The 21116-nt window shown below is 48.0% G+C and overlaps 1 protein-coding gene across 1 annotated transcript in view; it reads left to right on the plus strand.

Annotated features, from left to right (window-relative positions):
• Zfp366 (zinc finger protein 366) overlaps positions 1–19024 on the plus strand; it is a 62210-nt gene extending 43186 nt beyond the window's left edge. The window contains exons 2-5 of the mRNA NM_001004149.1: positions 311–1647; positions 6089–6280; positions 15906–16080; positions 18013–19024. Coding sequence (NP_001004149.1) covers positions 325–1647; positions 6089–6280; positions 15906–16080; positions 18013–18563 — 2241 coding nt within the window. The 5' untranslated portion in view covers positions 311–324 and the 3' untranslated portion in view covers positions 18564–19024. The remainder of the gene's footprint in view (positions 1–310; positions 1648–6088; positions 6281–15905; positions 16081–18012) is intronic.
• The last annotated feature ends 2092 nt before the right edge of the window (positions 19025–21116 follow it).

A 21116-nucleotide genomic window follows, 5' to 3' on the forward strand; every position in this document is an offset into this window, starting at 1 on the left:
CCTCACTTTAAACAGAAGGGAGGAGAGGGAGGAAACACAGGGGACAGATGAGTTTTCAGGTTTCTGCCAGAACAAATCCACTCCCAGCCCCTATGGTACTAAAAGTCTGTGGTTCTGGAGTTTACAATAGGCCCCTCGGATGGCTAGCCACATTAGCAGCTGAGTTTGCAAGAACTCAGGGGGTCAATATAAACAAGTATTACTTTTTATAAGTTAGTATTGATCCCTAACCAAATCCCTTAAATCCAGAAACAAAAGATTGGAAACAAAGCAAAGCAAAACCACACAATAGTTTTCTTTCTCTTTAAAGGGAAACTGCAGAGGATGCAGAAGGCAATGAAGATGGTCAAGGATGAGGACGGGCCCCTCAACGCTGCTGCGAAAAGCATCCCCTCTTTTCCCCACTGTCTACAGCCCGAGGCTTCCCGAGGGAAGGCTCCCCAAAGACACCCCTTCCCGGAAGCCCTCCGGGGCCCCTTTTCGCAGTTTCGGTATGAACCTTCTCCAGGAGACCTTGATGGATTCCCGGAGGTCTTCGAGGGAGGAGGGTCCCGGAAACGGAAGAGCATGCCCACCAAGGTGCCTTACACTCACCCTGCAGAAGAAGCTTCGATTGCTCAGGAGAGCAAGAGCCTGGGCCCTCCGAACCTCACTCTACTTTTCCCGCAGCCACAGCGCCCCAAGTGCGACTCCCAGATGATCGATCTGTGCAATGTGGGCCTGCAGTTCTACCGCACCCTGGAGCACCTGGGGGGCAAACCCGTCAAGCAAGAGCCGGTGAAACCCAGTGCCATGTGGCCCCAGCCCACGCCTCCTGCCTTCCTGCCTGCGCCTTACCCTTACTACCCCAAAGTCCACCCGGGACTCATGTTCCCCTTCTTCGTGCCCTCGTCCTCACCCTTCCCCTTCAGCAGGCACACCTTCCTGCCCAAGCAGCCCCCCGAGCCAGTGTTACCCCGCAAAGTGGAACCCCTGGAGAGCGAGGAGACCAAACAGAAGGTGGAGAGGGTGGACGTGAACGTCCAGATCGACGACAGCTACTACGTGGATGTGGGTGGGGCTCAGAAGCGCTGGCAGTGCCCCACCTGTGAAAAGTCCTACACCTCCAAGTACAACCTGGTGACCCACATCCTGGGCCACAGCGGGATCAAGCCACACGCGTGCTCCCGTTGTGGGAAACTCTTCAAACAGCTCAGCCATCTGCACACCCACATGCTGACACACCAGGGTACACGGCCCCACAAATGCCAGGTGTGCCACAAGGCCTTCACCCAGACCAGCCACCTGAAGCGCCACATGATGCAGCACAGCGAGGTGAAGCCGCACAACTGTCGCGTGTGTAGTCGGGGCTTTGCCTACCCCAGCGAGCTCAAGGCCCACGAGGCCAAACACGCCAGCGGGCGCGAAAACATTTGTGTGGAGTGCGGCCTCGACTTCCCCACCCTGGCTCAGCTGAAGAGGCACCTCACTACGCATAGGGGCCCCATCCAGTACAACTGCTCGGAGTGCGACAAGACCTTCCAGTATCCAAGTCAGCTGCAGAATCACATGATGAAGCATAAGGACATCCGTCCCTATATCTGTTCCGAGTGTGGCATGGAGTTCGTGCAACCCCATCACCTCAAGCAACACTCACTCACCCACAAGGTATGGGAGCCGTGGGGTGGGGGAGGGACAGGGAGACAACCAGGGGTGGGCTGCCACCCCTGGATCACCAGAAAAGGAATAGAACTGGGGACCTATGACCCCTGCTCCTATCTAAAATGCCGAGGAGCTCTGTGACCCTGGCTAATATGCCCGCTTCCCACCTCACATAGCAAACAGTGAGAGACCTGCCAGTATGCAATCAATTCAAGCCCTTTCCTGGAATAGCCTTAGAGCCTGAGGTGGGACTGGAAATGACCAATGCAGACATTTGGAGAGGACAGTAAGGAAGGATGAAGGAAGCAGCTGGCTGCTGTGATATTTCTGTTTAGCCCCCAAGAAGCCCCGAGCTTTGTTTCTAGAAACTTCTTTTAGGGCACTATCAAAAACCAAAACAAAACCAACCAACCAATCAACAACAATAACAACAAAACACATGTCATCAGACCTCAAATCACCGCCATGCCTGGGCTATACCAATGAAACCTTCTTTCTAGAGAATTCTCTAAGAGCTCTTTCCAGCTGCAGCAAGGCCTATTTCTGGCTCGTTGGCTGGCCCTTCTGTGACATTTGCTTCCTTCAGGTGGCTATAAATTGGAGCAGAGTTTAGCTAGTCTCCCGGGGCCTGCTCTTCCCTGTCCTCTTGGGTTCGTTAGTCTGTGAGAAGCAGAAGGAAGCACCCTTCTCTGCTGTTTTTTTTTCTCCCCCCCCCCCCCACTCAGATCTTCAGGGAGCAACACAGATCCAAGGCTGAAGTTCTGCCTCATTTGTAACTAGTGACTTGGAGTTCATCACAGGAATAGGCAAGCCCCTAGCTGGCATCATCGTGAGATCTTTCTCAACTGAGCTTTTACTTAGGTCTGCTTTGACCTGCCAAGAGGGGACTTTTGCCTCTGCTGACCTCTAGTCTTACCCTTGAACTCAGTGGTTTTCTTGGCAAGAAAGACTTCTAGCAAACCAGAGTCTTTAAAACATCCTTTATTTCCAAAGGTCATCAGAGGGCTGGCCAGCTGAGGCCAGCTGCAGCTCTGCTCCGCTGGGGACAAAACACAGTGCTCTCTGGCTCAGCAGCAGAGATGTACTTCCTGCTGGACAAAAGGCATTCATAGACGCATCTGAGGGGAACTGGCTGACAAGTGAGGGGAACCATCGACAGAGGACTTGGATTTAGATTTGGCCCCAAAGGCACCTCTGGCTTAGTTCAGGGGTTCCTGTGTGTATGGGAAAGGAGTTAAAGGTTACTGATTTTAGACCATATGGATTTGGCAAGGTAATAGAAAATGAACTTCAAATGGAAAAAACAACCTGTTGTCCAACATAGGTTTTCTTCACATTGTTAAACAAAGTGTGCTTTTGGTAGACACATGGGCAAACACCGGGTGCTTGCTTCGTGGTGGTTCGTACCTCATTCCTCCTGATTCTCCAGGGTGCTGGGTCTGCTTCTGACTGAAAGTGAAGACACTTCAGTCTCTCAGAACAGCAGCACCAGCACCCAAATCTATTTATTTTATTTTATTTGTTTTATTTATTTATTTTATTTTATTTGTTTATTTGTTTTATTTAGGTAGTTTTTTTTGTTTTTTTTTTTGTTTTTTTTTGTTTTTTTTGTGAATGTTTGCTTGGGCGTGCAAAATGCACGTGTGTGTGCACATAGAGGCCAGAGGTTGACTTCCTGTGTCTGCTGTTACTTTCCACTTAGTTTTTGAGATAGGTTCTCTCACTGAACTAAGTTCATCTACTGGCTAGGAGAGTCTGGCCAGTGAGCCTCTAGCTATTTTCCTAACTCTGCCTCCTAGTGCCAGGATTAAAGACAACCTGCTATGCATGGCTTTTTCTGTGAGCATTGTGAATGCTTGCCTACTGGGCATTTTACCCACTGAGCTAAACTCCCTAGACCCAACATTGAATTCTTTGGGTTTTTGTTTTGTTTTATTGGTTTTTAAGATGAAGTTTTTCTGTGTAGTCCAGGAACTCCCTTTGTAGACCAGGCTGGCCTCAAACTCACAGAGATCCACCTGCCTCTGCTTCTTGAGGGCTGCCATTAAAGGGATGCGCCACCACAGCCCAGCCAACACCAAATTCCTAACCACTGTATTATCAAGACCCCACCCTACCCCACCCCCAGCCCCGCCTCCTGGCTCTAACGGCTCTCACGGGCTCCTTCTTCTGTCTAGTTTCATTGGTACTTTCAGAAAGGCAGTAGTTTCTCTTATATTCAATAGTGTGTCCAGCTCTTCTTCTCTGTCTTCTATGCCAGCCATTTGTGAATCCTAGTTTGGAAACAAAATTCTCTAAAGTATTCCCAAGAGAGTGATAAATACCTTCTCTGTAGTCCCAAGAAAACTGGATCTTACCCAAGCCCAGAGAAAAATCATTCTTTTTTTCTTCTCCTTTGTCCCCTACGCTATATATAGGTTCTGAGAATTGAACCTATGGACTTAGGCATGCAAGCACTGAGCTGTCCTTAGCCCCACAGAACAGCAGGCCAGAAGGAAAAGGCTGCTATAATAAATTTGAAAGCCCGTCAAGAAAATAATTGTTGCTGATTTTATGATTTAAAGTGCACTGAATATGTAAATCATTTACAAAACTCATCTGGGGGGGCATTAAAACCTAGTTTTGAGAGAAAGTTGATTCCAGGGTCTTTTTAATAACATAACCCTGTCCTTATCTGTAAGCATTTAGGATAGAAAGCCTTTGCATCAGAGAGAACCCAAGAAGTCTTAAGACTCTTTTCTTGAAATAGGGCTTTTCCTAGGATGGTCTCAAATTTGCTTTTAAGCAGAGAGTGACCTTGAACTTCTGGTCCTCCTGCTCCCTGGGAGCTGGAATATGGCCATATGCCACTGCACCTGTTAATGTGTGGCTGGGGTTCCAACCCAGGACTTCATACATTCAAGGCAAGTGCTTTACCGACAGTGTTATGTGCCCAGCCCCCACCTCTTCATCTTGAGAAGACAAATCTTCACCAAGAAAGACCCTGGGACTTAACTCTTTAAGGTTTCATAATCAGTAGATGATTAGACAGAGGCATGAACCCACCCCTTAGTGCTTTGAGTTCACCAAACTAAAGACTGCTAACCTCTTACCATGCCCCCAACTTAAATAAGTGAGGGTCTGGCTAACGTTAGAGCTAACTTGGAATCTCTCCTTCCTTAGACAACTTATGGATAGCAGACAGTATGGATCCTTAAGGTGTTAACTTGATAACTTGTTCTAATCCTCATTTTAGTGCCAAGGTTCTTTGAATCTTCCTTCTTAAGTCATTCTTGCCTGGAACGACAGTCTACGCCTGTAGTCCCAGCTACCCAGGAGGCTGGAGCAGGAGGATGACTTCGATCCAGGAATTCAACACTAGACTCAGCAACATAGTGAAGCCCTGTATCAAAATGCCACTAGCGGTCTAGAGAGATGCTAAGTGGTTAAGAGCACTCGTTGCTCTTGCAGAAGACCTGAGAACATTTCCAGCACCCACGTGGTGGTTCACAACCATCTGTAACTCCAGTTCCAGGGGAACTGATTTCCTATTCTGACATCCTCAAGTACTAAGCACGTAGGTAGTACACACACACACACACACACACACACACACACACACACAAGCATTCACATACATACAATCAACAAATCTGAAATTGTTCTTAAGTCACTGTAGATGGAGACATTTTGCACAGGCTTCTTCTGGGAAGTGAAGGTTGCTAAGATCACTAACAGTCTGTGAGTCCCTGGAAAGGCTCTGTGTTGAAGGCCTCAGGACTCAAGCATTCAAACACTGCTCTCTAGACAGCAAGGAAGCCAGACAACCTTCTGTTCTATTTTTCAATTTAGAAGGTTATCCTTGCCAATTTTCCACAACAGAAGCAGCTGAACTACAGGAGGCTCTGGAGTTATGGCCCATGGGTCAACATGGCCTGTGGGAACCCAGAGGACCAACAGGAGAGGGTGATTATCTGGCTATAATTGATTGAAGCAAGGATGCGTGGCTCTTTGGGGATTTTTGAGTCCATTAGTGAGAACTGGCGAAACACTGGCTTCCTTGTGGGAAACGACATTCAGTTTAGATTCTTTCCATCCTCCTGAAAGCCAGATTATAGACTCATTTCACATATCATTTTACAGTGCTCTTACCAAAATCTTCTCTATTAATCTTCTCATCCCATTGCTGTAGAATTAACCCAGCAGCAGTGGGAACAACAGAGGGTTTCTTTTATTCTAGTAGTCGGTTAGTTTATGTTCAAAAGAAAAGAAAACAGTAGATTATGTGATCAACACTTCCAAGGAAATCATAATTTAACGTGACTAAAGCTGTGTCATTTAAGATTTCACTTTGATCTCCACACTTCTTGTGGATGTACGTGTCAAGGAACAACAAACAGCCTGTCACACTCACGACAGCCTGGTTAACACTCAGCCCTCACTGGTTGTGAATCTTGCCTCTGCGCAGGGTGTGAAGGAACACAAATGCGGGATCTGTGGGCGTGAGTTCACCCTGCTGGCCAACATGAAGAGACACGTGCTGATCCACACCAACATCCGTGCCTACCAGTGTCATCTCTGCTACAAGAGCTTCGTGCAGAAGCAGACCCTCAAGGCTCACATGATCGTCCACTCGGATGTGAAGCCTTTCAAATGCAAGGTGGGGAGAAGGAAGGACTGGGAGGGAGTGGTATGCAAATCTCTGACAGGCAAGACCCTGGGAAACCTTCTACTAGATTTCTTCAGTAGTACGACTGAGGCTCAGAGGAGGCCTGTGGCCCAGTCCAAGTCACTCCACCACTCTGACCCTGTTTCTGCCACCCGAGCTCACAGCGGTCCTTCCCTGGTTCCTCTTCATATGACTGTGGCCTAACTGCTTAGTTCAGGGACAGGGAGTGAACAGGCAGTCATGAAAACTCTGAGTGTAGTACACTCTTTATATAATTGCTTGGAAGAAGCTAAAGGTGATGCGGGGGGCACTACTGGTCTAGAGAGGAGAAACCAGGCTGGCCCTGTTTCTCTTATAAGCCAATGAGTAGCCACAAAAAGGAATCTGAAATCTAACACATTTCCCCTGTCCTGTCTTGACATTTGGGCTAGGTCTTACAATGTGAGAGCAGACCTCTCTCAAAGAGGATTCTGGCATGCTGACTTCATTCTCTCTGGATAGAGTTTCAATGGTCAGATTGCTAGTTCTTAAGATAGTTGCAACAATATTCATGATAGCCAAACTGTGGAACCAACCTATGGGTATATCAGATGATCAGGAGAGAGACCGGGCCATATACACAAGGGAATACTATTCAGCCATAAAAGGAACAAAACCTTGGATCTATGTCAAACATGAACGGAGACCATATTGGAGGACACGATGTTAAGAGAAATAAATTAGGCACAGAGAGACAAATATTGCATGCTCTAGCTAGACATACAAGCTAAGTTGACCTCATAGAAGCAGAGCTGAGAAGAGTGGTTACTCGAGCTTGGGAAGGGGAGGAAGGAGAGGAGACAGAGGTTGGTTAGGCGCAAAGATAGAGTTAGATGGGAGGAATATGGCCTGGTTAGTGGCCCATAGTACAGCAGGGTGACTAGTTATGAAGACTTCACTGAATGTTTCCCTGAAAGAAAGATTTTGAGCATCCCCAACATCAAGACCTATGTCGTGATGGTATATTGACGACCCTGATCTGCTCACAACATGTTCTACACATGAAGCTAAATATACTATACCAAACATATATGAATCGTCACTATGTGCCAATTCAAAGCATTCTGAAAAAGCACAAAAGGATCCAAAGCTATTCCTCCAAAGGACCCCAGAAATGCTTGTGTGGAGTAAATGTGAACTGAGCCTCTTCAGTATTTCTTCCTTATAGCCGAGTACCATGTGGCCCAGGACCTAAGCCCTGCTGTTAGAAACAGCTGGATCAGGTCACTTATTACTTCGGTTTATTCTTATTTTATCTGCTTAGAGGGTGTGTGAGCTAAAGATCTTACAAGACCGCGGCTGTCCAAGACTGCCCCGCTCCGTGGCTGTTTCCAGGAGAGTTGCTTAGGCCTGCCTGGGTAGTTGGAGGACCTCAGGGGTGGGTATCAACCCAGTCAGGAAGAGAGAGCAGAGGGGGAAGAGGAAATACTGCGTTCAGACAGTGGAGTGTGTCTGTGTGAAACCTAAATTTTCCTTTTCTGCTGCTGCGTGTTGCCAGGTGTGTGGGTGACTCACTTGTAAATCCGAGTCCCTGCAATTGGATTCCCTTCTTCCAGGAGGGGCTGCCGGCTTAACCCCTCCGCATTGTGGCCCCCGCTTGAAGGAATCCCTGTGAAGTGAACTTTTTTCCTGTGTTGGCAGCTTCTCGACAGGGCGAGAGGTCAGGGACCAGAGCTTCCTAGGCCGTGTGGACATTGTCTGGAGAGGGGCCTTCTCCCCAACTCCTTTCCTGACACCCGCTTCTGCTTCCCCTCCTTCTCTCTGAGCTCTCAGTGGTTTGAAGGCCACATTGTGTCCGTCTGGAGTGTGTGAGCTGGAGGAGGAGAGAGCAGCGTGGCTGATAGGTACGTGTCAGGGCCCGGCATGGAATGGAGAGGCAAGGCCTCTTCACAGAGATGACCAGCTTCAAGGCAGAAGAAGCAGTAACTTGGACTCAGGACCCCCCTGACAAACAGGCCTGCGAGCACCCCCAACTCTCTGGACTCCACAAACACCCCTTCCCTCTCATCTCAGACACCCCTCTATTTCCCTTCTCGCCCCATCAACCCCATCAGTGGTTGACCATTGACAGCTGCTCTGCCTGCAGAGATTTACTGTCTCCTGTACTGCAGGTGCTGGCAGGGTCTCCTACACTTGCACATCAAACACAAGCTGCATTAATTATCTTACCAACTGTTGGTTGCAGTGCAATTGTTGCTCTATAAAGGGAGCTACCTCTTAGTTTATTCTCCAAAGACATACACAGCTGCTCATTCCAGCCACCTTCCATTTGTACTGTATCTATTCTGATTCCTTGGTACAAACATTGTCTTGGGGGAAACCCCTGAGGTGGAGGGGTAGGTCAGAGCAGACATAGCCTTGGGGTGGAGGAGCCCCTGAGATGGAGGTCAGGACAAAGCCAGTCTAAGCAGTCTGGGATCTTGGAGCATTCCTAGAAGAGTTCTGTTTCCCTACCTTCAAAGGCTTACAAGATATCTTGGGCCTGACAGTACATGAGCATCTAGAAAGTTCTCTATAGTACCAGGGCACAAAAGCTGCTCAGAGTAGTGTACTCTGGGCCTAATGCTTCAGTGGGCCTTCCTGGATGGATGTTTTTGGCCTCTGTTCACAGACAACTATACCCTTCTCCACCCTGATGACTGTGTGCCATACATGGTCCCAAGGGCATGGGAGAGTCAGCTGGGTGTCTCAGAAACTCCATTTTACCTTCCTTAAGGGTTTCTCAGGCTCTTGATGTCTGGCACACATCGTCTGATCCCATAAGAAAGTGAAATCCCAGCTTCTACGAGAGAGACAGTTTATCCTGAGCTCTCAGAACAGGAGCTGAACGGCTTCACTCCGAAGGCCAGAATACACCTTCACCTAGAGAGTACTGTCTGTCATAGGGAAAAGCAATTTGGAGGATAAAAGGCATTCTCATCATACTTAGCTGGCCCTTCTCCAACACTTAGACATTTCTGAAATAGCAATCCGTGTAGGTCACCTTGACTGAGCCCTTTCTTCCTGAGAGCTCCAGTGCAAGCTGTCAGGTTCTTTCTCTCCTCATTACCACTTCCCCACAGCAACACCCTTTGGGCTAGCCTGTGGTATCATCACTCTTCATCATTTCAACAGACTTCCCTGGTGTGTATGGGTTCCTTCCCGTGCCTGACAACCATAGGGTAGAGAGATTCCTAAAGCCTGAAGCCTGGTTCACATCTCTCGGAAGAGCAGGTCGATCTTGGGATGTCCTGTGGTCTTTGCTTCTTACCCATATTGAGCTGTATAGAAATCTGTCCCTGAATGACGTTTGTAGGGTATTGGAAGGGTTAGACGAGAGATGGAGGCCACTCGTTCATTGCTATGCACTTTGTAACCAATGGAGACAAATGTCTGACCAGCCACATAGTGATGGTAGGAAACAAGCTTAACCAATTACACCCAAGTTTGATAGTCATAGCAGAGATAGTTATTCTCTTCTCATGATTGACATGGTCAGCAAAAAAAAGAAAAAAAAAAAAACCAAAAAGCTAGGCTTCCAGCAGCCACTGAGACACTGCAGCCCTGAGCTAGCTCAATTGCCTTTCCCCAACAATTAGTGACAAGAAAGATTCTTTCAGCAACAGATTCTAATTTCTTAGGATTTTGGCCATTAAAATCCCCTCCTCAACATAAATCTCCCATTGCAGCATGAAATAGTTCTCAGTGGAAACAGCTGTCCCCAGGGAGCAGGAATGTCACTGGCTGTAGAATCAAGCATTAACAATAGGGTAGGATGGGAAATTAGTGGAGAGGGAAGTTTTCCATTTTCTGTTTCTTTCTTTCTTCTGTCTGTGTATATATATACCACAGAGACAGAAGAAGGGCGTATATATATATGTGTGTGCATATATATATATGACTGCCCTTCTGGACTCTTGCTATTGGCTCGACTTCTAGACTCCTTGTTCCTGGCAGCCAGCTGGAGTTTGTCTAGAGAGCCAGCCTGTAGGCTTAAGTTATGTTTCACAGATATGCTTCCCAGATTTGGCATAAGCACGCAGCTCTTGATTTGGATACTATCTCTATAGTGGCGGCACTCCATAATAGCCAAGATCCAGCTGCCGTCTTTGGAAAACCTTCCAAAAGACCAGGAAAACCAGGAAGAGCTTCCATCCAGAATTTCCGGGACAAATTCCCTTTTGAGATGGGTGAAGCCCAGAGCTGCCTAAGTTATGAGTCACCAGGTCTTCTACTGCCTTTTCTACAGCAGAGGGCTGAGCGCAGGTCCATGAGTGGGGCAGACAGATAAAGTTAGTTGCCTGGAAAAGGGGGTTCTACTTCCTGCACCAAATGGATTGTGGGCTGTTTGGTATACTGAAAGGAGGGAGATCAGACCGGGTAGTTTATAGGGACTCAGTGCCAGTGCCCATGGTGAGGGTTTTCAGGTTGGTGTGGAGGGGGTTAAGGCAGTGACCAGATAGCAGCCTTTTGGCAGCAAAGCCCTCCTCCTAGGCAGAAGGAAGGATATTGCTGTATGAACTGCCTGCTTAACAATGCCTCACATGTCCCCAGGGGCCCGCCTGCAAATAGATTTCATCTTGCTTTCTCTTGTACTTTTCAAAGCTTCCTGTTTTCTCACGGTCCTTTTGGACAGTTTACACTCTCTCTCCCTCCCTCCCTCCCTCCCTTCCTCTCCCTTTGAGGAAAGGAACACCCTTCTTATTAAAGAGGAGAGAGGGAGAGGAATGTGAGGGAAGGGCGGCCATTCTCTGGGGCTGGCTGAAGCTCTTTGACCTCTCCTCTCTGGGTAGGAAAGCATAGCTTCCTGGTGCATCTTGGCTCTGAAGCTCACCTCAGGGAGTAGCCTGGTCTAGTGCTGCTTGACCTTCTAAGCCTCTGGACTTAGCCAAGTGGCCGTTGTGATTGCTCTGTCTCTGCCCACCACTGACCTCTCTGTGGCAGCTGCTGCCTCGGGGGCTCCCGGGAAGGGAGCAACTCCAGGCCCTGTATCTCGGAGAGGAGGTGGGGAAGGGCACCAGGAGGCCAGTGCAAGGAGGCTGAAGCAAAGAGAACGCATTCCAGCTGTTTCAAGGTCATCCGGGACATCAGAGAGACAGATGCTGGGCTTTCCAAAAGCCTGTGATCTGTAGTGAATCTCCCATGAATCCCAGAGTTGGGCTTCTCTTCAGCCCCAGGTCATCGGGCAGGGGTTCAGCCAGAAGACTCCTTTCTGTTCCTTTGATGTTTGAAAAGCACAGCACCCTCACTGGGGTGCGATGGCTCACATCTGGAAAGATAGAGGCTGTATCCTCAGCCCCCTACCAGTATCTCTCTTACTTTGATGCAGATCTTGTTAGGAAGGCGATCCTTCATCCAGACCTGGCTTAGGAATGCGTTTATGTTTTCAATTCAGGAAGCCTTCCTTCAGCTACTGATTTTGTTTTTCCCAGAGAAGAAATGAGTTTGGCCGGTGGTCCCTCTGCACTCTTGCTCCTGTTCCCAGAGTTCTGCAGGAACTCTGCTTAGAGCTGACATTCCAGGACTCTGTAGATAGCAGATCCCAGTCCAGCCTCAGTTTTTCTGACCCCCCTTTATTGTCTGAGTGGGACGGCTCTGTGTTTCACAGACATCAAAACAAAACCTCTCTCTACTTGGGCATTGCCATGCGAGGACACTCTTCTGGGAACTAGAAAGACGTGAGTGTTCTGAATGAGAGCGAGAGGTCAGAGGTGGGGGGAAGACACTGAGTAGCTATTGCTGAGATGTGAATGAGGCCCGGGTGTTTCAGGTCCTTCATGGGCTGACTCCACCCTTCTGCCAGTGAGGGTTTTCTTTTACAAACTGGTGTGCGTGCAGGAGGAGAATAAGTAATGGCTATATTTTAAGATTGTTGTATAAGGTGATGCTATTTTCCTGACTTGTTACATATTCTCCCAGCCTCAGGCTTAACAACTCCTCTTAAGTAGCCGGGTCCCTGATACTGAGGTTGGTTACAGAGAAAATAGAGACGACCCTGGCATTAAAAACTGCCTGGGCCCCGTTTGGGCCTTCCAACACCTATTAAAGTTGATGTGCCTCCACTCACCATTGTGGTATCTCTCCCTTGTTACAACCAACAGGCTACCACTCTACTATAAAAAAAAAATTAAACTTGCCAACAGCACAGAAACTGGAATCAGAGCTGACCCATCATGAACTCACAGTGGACTTTCCTTCAGGCCACTGGGATTACTGTGGAGCACAATATAATAATTTTTTTTTTGGTCATTTTGGTTTTTCAAGACAGCGTTCCTTTATGAGGTCCTGGCTGTCCTGGAGTTCATTAAGTAGACCATGCTTGCCTTGAACTCATAGGTCTGACAATATAATTTAAAAGTCATAACGTTCCCATAGGCCACTAAAATGTCCCAAAAGTTTCATGTTGAGTGAATTGAGCCAGAAAATTGGTAGCAGTGAACATGCATTCACTGGGCTCTCAGAAAGGATCAAAAGGTAATTTGTCTGTCCTAGTTATGGTTACTAACGGTGATAAAACACCATAATTAAAGCCACTTGGGGAAGAAAGGGTTGATTTTTCAGCTTACAGTCCATCATGAGGGAAGGGCAGGAACCCGGAGGCAGGAGCTAATGCAGAGGACGTGGAAACGTGTTGCTTACTGACTTGCCCCCCATGGCTTGCTTTATTAGAGAATCCAGGGCCATCAGCCCAGGGACAGCACATCACATCAATCGCTGTAACTAAGAAAATGCTGGATCTTACGGAGGCATTTTCTTAATTGAGGTCCCTCCCTTCATATAACTCTAGCTGGTGACAAGTGGACATAAAACTAGACAGCACACTTGTCTGAGGCTGAAGAGGAACCTGCAAGATACTCAGAGGGGACCATCAGACAAGCACAGAACTCTGAGGGCAGGTCTGCGGTGAGGGAAGTTTGAAGGTTGAAGGTTGACGGGTGGAACCTTGGGGTGGATGAATTGCAGTCCCAAGTCCCCAAGTCCCAGGTGTGGTGGGTATGACAGCTCTAAGCAGTTGACCCTTTTCCCAATGGCAGCAGTTCGTGTAGTGTAAGGCAGATTCATGTGTCTATAAATATTAATGAAGACAATTCATACTTATGCCAAATCAAACATAAAGGGCATACCGCACATTCTTCAAGAAAGGGATGAACTATCTGCCAGTTGTGTGTGTGTGTGTGTGTGTGTGTGTGTGTGTGTGTGTGTTTGGTGCACGTTCACATGGAGGCCTAAGGTCAACTTCAGAAGTCATTCTTTAGAAGTCATCAGCTTCTCTGCCCCCCTCACCTAAGTGCCATGTCTAGTAAGGCTGTCTGTCTAGTAAGCTCCCAGGGACCTGCCCATCTCTACCACCTCAGCAAGAGGGTTGCAGAAGCAGTGTGTCATCACACTCAGAGATCTATGCAGGTGCTGGGGGTCCTCATGCTTGCATGGCAAGCACTTTACCAACTAAGCTCTTGCCCCAGATCTATCTCTCTAGTGAAGCATTCTTCAGGCCAATCCTGAGTCTGATACCTGAGCATCACGAGAATAACTAGAAGAGGAATGTCTCCCACCATGGAAGCCAGCACAGTGGTCTGTTTCCTTTGCTTTCAGTGATAGAGTTCTGCTTTGCGGGGGAGCATCTGACCCATCTGTGATTGCATTAGAGGGGAGCATTTGACCCTCTCTATGGCTGCATTGCTTGATGACTAAAGTCATCTTTCAGTCCTCAGCTTCTCTCCCCCTACATACCTTCTGCTCTTCCACTTGGGGCCTTTTCCTCTTTAAGTTCTTCTACTGCAATGTGTCCCACCTACTAACAGAGGACCTACCATGTGTCAGGCAAACCCAAGGCAAGGTGCAACCCAAAGGCAGGCCCAGCCCACAGAGATTACATGACCAGTGTTGATTCAGCACTGGTCTCAGCAATTGCAACAGCAACGTGCCTCTAGATACATACCCAGGGGTCACCCCACAAAACACATGAGCTGTAGTTCCTTTCTTTAAAACGTTCTTGGTCTCGCAATGCCTAATGTGGATGTTTAGATTTGAAGTTTTTTCCTCAGCTCTAATAAAGGAGCAGGAAAGCTAAGCTATCATAACTTTAAAAAGAAAACAACTTTAGACATGGGCAAAACTGAGCTCAGATTAGTGCCTTCATGAGTTCTGCCTAGTGGGAATAAAGGAAGTGTCCAGGCTACATATGGCTTTGCTTGTGGAGGTTGGAATTGGGTCAGCTTTCCCATCCTTTCTTCCTCTTAAGCTGTCCTCTTTTGTTGTTCCTCCGTGGTGGAGTTCAAACCCGGTGTGTGCACGGTCTATGCAAACACTTTACCTTTGTGCTGCATCCCCTGGCTTTGGGTCACTGTCTTCTAATGTGTATGGTGTGTACTTACTCTGACCTAAGAACTCTGCCTAGCATCGAAAATTCATTCTTGCTGGCAAGGAATCAGAGGGGAGAAATGTACTCCAAATCCTCATGCAGGTACAGAGCCAACTACTCAGAGTCTGCGCATGGATTGTTTTGGGTCTGCTGTGCAGCCCCAGGCTGGCTCCTCAGACACCCAATAGTCTTGTGCCGTGCCTCCCAAGGTCAATCTTGTCAGCTCTTGCCCGTTCATCCAAAGTTAGCTCCATTGCCCTTCCCTAAAGAGAACAGTGTCTTTGGTAATAGAAATTCAATCTAGAATCTTCAACATTAGCTTGGGAGACCTCTGTCAGTGAGAAGGGAAAGCTGATATAAGCCCCAGGAGATGCCTTACCTCACATCCTCCCTGTGGTTTCCCTCACCACACATTGCACCCACCAGTCCCCCCAGGGACTGAGGGCAGAGAAGAATGCTCTTAACACGCTGCTCTAAGCACAGACGCAGAATCCGTCTTTGTCTCCCTCACTGCAGGACCAAGGAAAAAGCTGAAGCTCCCAAATGCTGCTCTCCTGGGGCACTGGGACAAAATGGACCCCAGAGTCACCACTGTGTACTTTTCTTCTGTGGAGGAGTAGCAGATCCCCTCCTGAGATCTGTCATGTATGCACCCACACTGGGTGGCCCACAACTGCTTGGTCGTCTGCATGCACATGGGCCCACACAGGTTACACATCCATAAACTCAGACATACGCACAGATGCATACATCTCTAAAAGTCTGCTTTTATCTATATCTAAATCTACATGTTTATCCATATCTATATCTTTATATCTACATATGTCAATAGTCTCATATCTTTAGATCTCTACCCAGAGAAAAGATGGCCCCTTTCTTATATTTCTGCCTCTTTTAACTAGCTACATAGTAAGTTTGAGGTCAGCCTGGACTCTATAAGACCCTGCCACAAAAAAAAAAAAAAAGCTTTCATTTCAAGCTTTGCAATCTGGGCATTGAGATTAGAGATCCTGGACACCTGTGTCTCACAATACACCCTCCCCCCCCCTGCCCCACTTCTGACACCCAGGTAGCACCTGCGGCCCCCCCCCCCATACACACCTGTCAGGGGGACATTGTCTTTAGAAGTAGTAATAGCACCAAGCAGGTGTGGCCAGGGCTCTTCAGCCCCCTCACCACCACTAGAACACCGGTTCTCCCTGGCAATCACCGTGCCCTGGTCTCTGTCTCCAACAGCTGTGTGGGAAGGAATTCAACAGAATGCACAACCTGATGGGGCACCTGCACCTGCACTCGGACAGCAAGCCCTTCAAGTGTCTCTACTGCCCCAGTAAGTTCACGCTGAAGGGGAACCTGACCCGCCACATGAAGGTCAAGCACGGAGTGATGGAGCGAGGCCTGCACTCTCAAGGTACTACCTCCAGTGTGGTGGGAAGCCCTGCCTGCCATACCCAGGGGACAGCACATGGAAGAGCAGCGTGCTTTTATGGGGGCACTTCTCAGGGTGGGGTGGGGTTATTCTTGCCCATCGAAGGGGGTGTATTTTAGTGACCACAGCAGAGCAGGCAAGAGTAAACTCGAGCCACTGAGCAACTCTGGAACACAATTATGATGCCAGCGGTACAGGCCATGACGTCTTCGTCTTGGGCAGTACACTGTGTGCTTTATCTCTTTACATCCCCAGTCACTCCCAGCTAGAGAACATCTATTGTTTCTATCTTGCAGGTTGGAAATCTGAGACTTCCAAAGTTGCTCAATGAAAAAGAGAAAGGAAAAAAAAAAGTAGATTTAGAATTCGAACCCAGGCCTTTTCAACTCAGTCTTTGTTATATCCTTACTGTATGACGACTTTATTGTAGATAGTCATTATTATATTATTACATACACTTCTCACATAGCTAGTGGAGGTGGGGGTTTTCTTCCATTTTCAAAATCAAGTGATGGATCTGCACCCCATGCACTGGCAGAGATGTATTTGCAGTGGGCAAGGTTTCTGTTCACACAAGCGTGGCTTCCCTGTTGCCCCAGCTCCCATGTGAGCAGGGGTTTGTGTCTCGACTGAACTAATGAAAACCTCTTGCTTATTTAATCTCCTTAGCTACAGGCCCGTGTCAGTGAAGACTTTATGTCCCAGGTCCCCTGAGTGCCGCAGGCTACTTAGTCACCTCATCAGCTAGCCCTACAAAACAAAACAAAATAAAACAAATAAACACCCCCCAAAAAATCATTAGAAAGATGAAAAAGATTCCTTTTGGCCCTGGACAAGATTAAAGCTCTGGACAGCAGGCATCTTTGTCCCTCAGAGCCCCAACCCTTCCTTTCTTCTCTCCCACCACAGCCTGCCACCTGCTGTGTCCTGGACTCCTCCCTTCCTGTTTCTCAAACCCTCCATGTCCCTGCTGGGTCTGACAGTCTGGTTTGGGTCACCACAGGCAGAGAGGCCTTGAACTCAAGATGAAATGAGCAGCGGTCTGTGCCCAGGGCTAATCCCTAAGCCCATGTTTCTGGACCCAAGCAAAAGGGAGTCCCTGCCCCAGATCACCCAGCCCATTGCAGGGATGTCAGGTCAGGATCAGGGTCAGGGATTCTGTGAGCGCCTCGGAGAACCTCTACTCTGTGCATAGGGACCACAGGCTGCGGAGTTTTGTGGCTTAGTTTTTCTCTGAATTGTCTTTGCTGCGGCTTTATCCATCTGAGGTCTTGAGACCTCAATATTTATTGAGGACTAAATGTTCTCTGTGAAAAGAAAAATGAGAAATACTTGAGGAGTGAGGAGAAAGTGCAGTAGTCAATTCAGAGTTCATCAATTTTGAATTCTGAGCCTACATCCTTCTGGACAGTTTTGATAAGGAAATATAAAAGGGAAGAAATGACATAAGGAAGTAGGGGAGGGAGGGAGAGGGAAAGAGAGAGAGAGAGAGAAAGAGAGAGATTTTAACTTAGAATTCACAGAGAATACGTGTATGTATTCTCAGGTAGTACACATTTTGTTCATTGTGTAGTTCCATGTATGTGTTTAAACCACACTTTAGATACTATTTTTCATTTTTAGAATAATAAAAAATATTTCACACGTACTCTGTGTTCCCGCAGCTCTCCTTACTTTTTCATATTTTAAATTCTCAGGAGAGACATGCTAAGTTAGGACACACCGTGCCAGGTCTGCCTTAACGAGTTCTATGAATAACAAGCTTCCCATGGCCGAGTCCTTAGTGGGAGCTCTTCCCCCCTCCCACACATCACCCCAGCCCACCCTCATTTTTAAAATGACCAATCAGAATGCCTAAAGGGCCTGGGGCATGACTTTTTTTTCAGACACATAAATTCTGCTCTGGTCCTGCAGGTCTGGGTAGGGGACGACTCGTCCTGGTGCAGTCCGCTGGTGTCCTGAGGAATCTAGAGCAGGAGGAACCATTTGACCTCTCCCAGAAGCGCAGTGCGAACGGGCCAATGTTCCAGTCCGACGTGGACAGCACGCAGGACTGCCTCTGCCAGGAGGAGGAGGAGGAGGCCGGGGAAGAGGACAACTGCTACGAAGTGGAGCCCTATAGCCCCAGTCTGGCCCCGGAGAGCCAGCAGCTCTGCGCGCCTGAGGATCTGTCCACCAAGCAGGAGCAGACCCTGCAGGACCCTGGAGAAGGATGCAGGGATCAGGATGCTCCGGAAGAGCAGCAGGAGGACAGGAGCGAGGACCACGAGGGCAGTGACATAGACTGCGAGGGCAAAGACATAGACTGTGCCATCAGAGAGGAGCGCTTGAGCAGCCGGCTGTTGCAAAGCGGCGGACAGGGCCCCTCGTTTTCTGATTACTTATACTTCAAGCACAGAGATGAGGGCTTAAAAGAATTGCTAGAGAGGAAAATGGAAAAACAAGCAGTCCTTTTGGGTATCTAAGTGAACGGCTTTAAAATTACATTTGAAAAAGGAGATCTAGGCAGTTCAACTATAGCTTTCCGTAAGAACTGTCATTTGAAGCAAACGAGAGAGTGGCGCCAATCTTTACAAATGACTCAGACTAAATGCGTGGGTAACATCGGCATCTCAGGTCCTTTCTTGGGCACTCGGCAATTTCATACACGTGCAGGAGCCCTTTGGTGTTATCTTACACATCACCCACATGATGAACTGTGCATTCTTCTAGATATCTAACTGCAAGCTGAACCTCAAGGTGCTTTTAGACTGCTTTCTTCTAACACACAGTGATGCAAAAGTCTTTCTAGTTGCAAGAGTGTGGTGCTCCTGTTATCTTAATTAGTGACTATTTAGTTGCATTTATGAAGGTTACAGTATCATAGGTGAAAATATTAGTAGCTGTATATATAAAAATATAGCTTCTATTAAATAATAGAAACACAGGAAATGATGCAAGAGATGAGCTGTTGGGAAGGCTCAAGTAGTTCCTGTAAACGTGAGGTTGGGTTTCAGGAGAAGGTGAATCATTTTGACTAAGACAGAACCAGATGATGCTCAGACATCTGGTTGGGTCATCTCTTCTGCCTCATCTTTCCTGGTCAATGGGGCATTTGGTCCACCCCTGTAGACATGTGGATCATGTTTGGGGGTCCCAGCTCTTCAGGTCAAACCCCTCCTCAAGAGTTCTCTCACCTTGCTCGGAGGCCTCATGCCCCACGAAGCAACTGAAAGGAGAATCGCCTTTCAGAGTGAGCAGTGGAGCTTGGGCATGAAGTGGGGTTCAGAACTGCTCCCTAAAACAAACTCTGATTCATTTGGGTAGAGGGATGATGGCCCACTCATCACCATAACCAAGACCTGAGCTATCCTCTGAGAGCTGACTACATGTGAGAATCATCCAGTAGGTCCTTTAGAACACACTGATGTAGCTAGGCATGGTAGCTCACAACTGTAACCCCAGCACTTGGGAGGCTGAGGCAGGAGCGTGGCCTCATGTTTGAAACCAGCCTGGATTGCAAGGTCAAAGCTTCTCTTACAGAAAAAAGATGGAAGTAAACAAAACCCTGTAAGGCTCTGAGTTAATCCACCTGGAGTGGGGCTCAGCACTGGGAGTTTCCCAATCACCAACAGGTGCCTCTTGAAAAAGAAGAGCATTGGCCTCATGTAGTCCTCACCCAGTTCTGTCTCCTGGGACTTCCCACTATTCAGACATAGTTTTGATCCTGTCTTTAGCTACAGTGAGGTGGCAGACAGGAGACCTGCAAGCACAATGCTGACGTGGATCTTCATTCTTGTTTTGTCATCCTCCCAAGGATACACCACAGACACACACACACACACACACACACATGCCACATTCACACATACCATACACCACACAACATATACCATACATCACATCACACACAGAGACACACACACTGCACACATATGCCATACACACACACCCCTCACACACACACACCATGCACACACATACCATACCATACACACACACACACCACACATACACACAAACATACTCTCTCTCTCTCACACACACACACACACAGAGACACACACACACGCCACATTCACACATACCATACACCACCCAACATATACCATACATCACATCACACACAGACACACACACACTGCACACATATGCCATACACACAACCCCCCTCACACACACACCATGCACACACACACCATACCATACACACACACCACACACATACACACAAACATACTCTTTCTCTCTTTCTCTCTCTCTCTCTCTCTCTCTCTCTCTCTCACACACACACACACACACACACACACACACACACACATCCACACATTGTGGCTGGCCTGTGATGCCTCTTACTCTTGCCCAAATGTGTGAACTGCTGTTGCAGTGTACTGTGAGGATTATATTGGATCTGCTGGGCCTATTGGGCTGGCCTTCTTAGACCCAGCCACCATGGAAAGCAGTGCTGCATGGGCCACTTTCATGTCACTGACTCACGGTAGGTTCTAGGTTGTGTTTCTGTAAAACCTCTCTTTTGGTTGAGAGTGTGAACATTCTTGGTAAAGCCAGGTTCTAGAGACCGCCTTGCTTCCTCTCCTCCCTCAGTCTCTTAGTACTGGATGCAGCTTTCCCTGTCAGTCAAGCTGCTTCTCCATGAGGCTCACCCAGTCCCCATCATTTACCTATGTGCATGGATGGACAAGCTATCAGCCATTTCTCCTACCATGACTACCCCAGCGAAGGACAAAAGGCTTGTGTGTTTCCTACTTCCAGCTGTGCACATCTCTAGGTCATAACACCTGCAAAGGTGATGGATGGTGGGGAGATTTCCCTGGGTTTCTATGGCCACAAGTGCCACTCAGGACAAAGAATTGTTGAAGTCTTCAGATGGGCAAGATCCCTTCCATTCACTGCGAATGGAGCTTTTTGGTGTCTTAGATAAAAGTGTCCAGGAAGCTTCATCCATGAATAGAGAATTGAGGCACACAAACTGTGCCTGATCAGTTACACATGCTTCCAGGTGCCTCTGGGTGTCCTGT

This window comes from Mus musculus, chromosome 13 (genome assembly GCF_000001635.26).
Source record: "Mus musculus strain C57BL/6J chromosome 13, GRCm38.p6 C57BL/6J".
Lineage (NCBI taxonomy): Eukaryota > Metazoa > Chordata > Mammalia > Rodentia > Muridae > Mus > Mus musculus.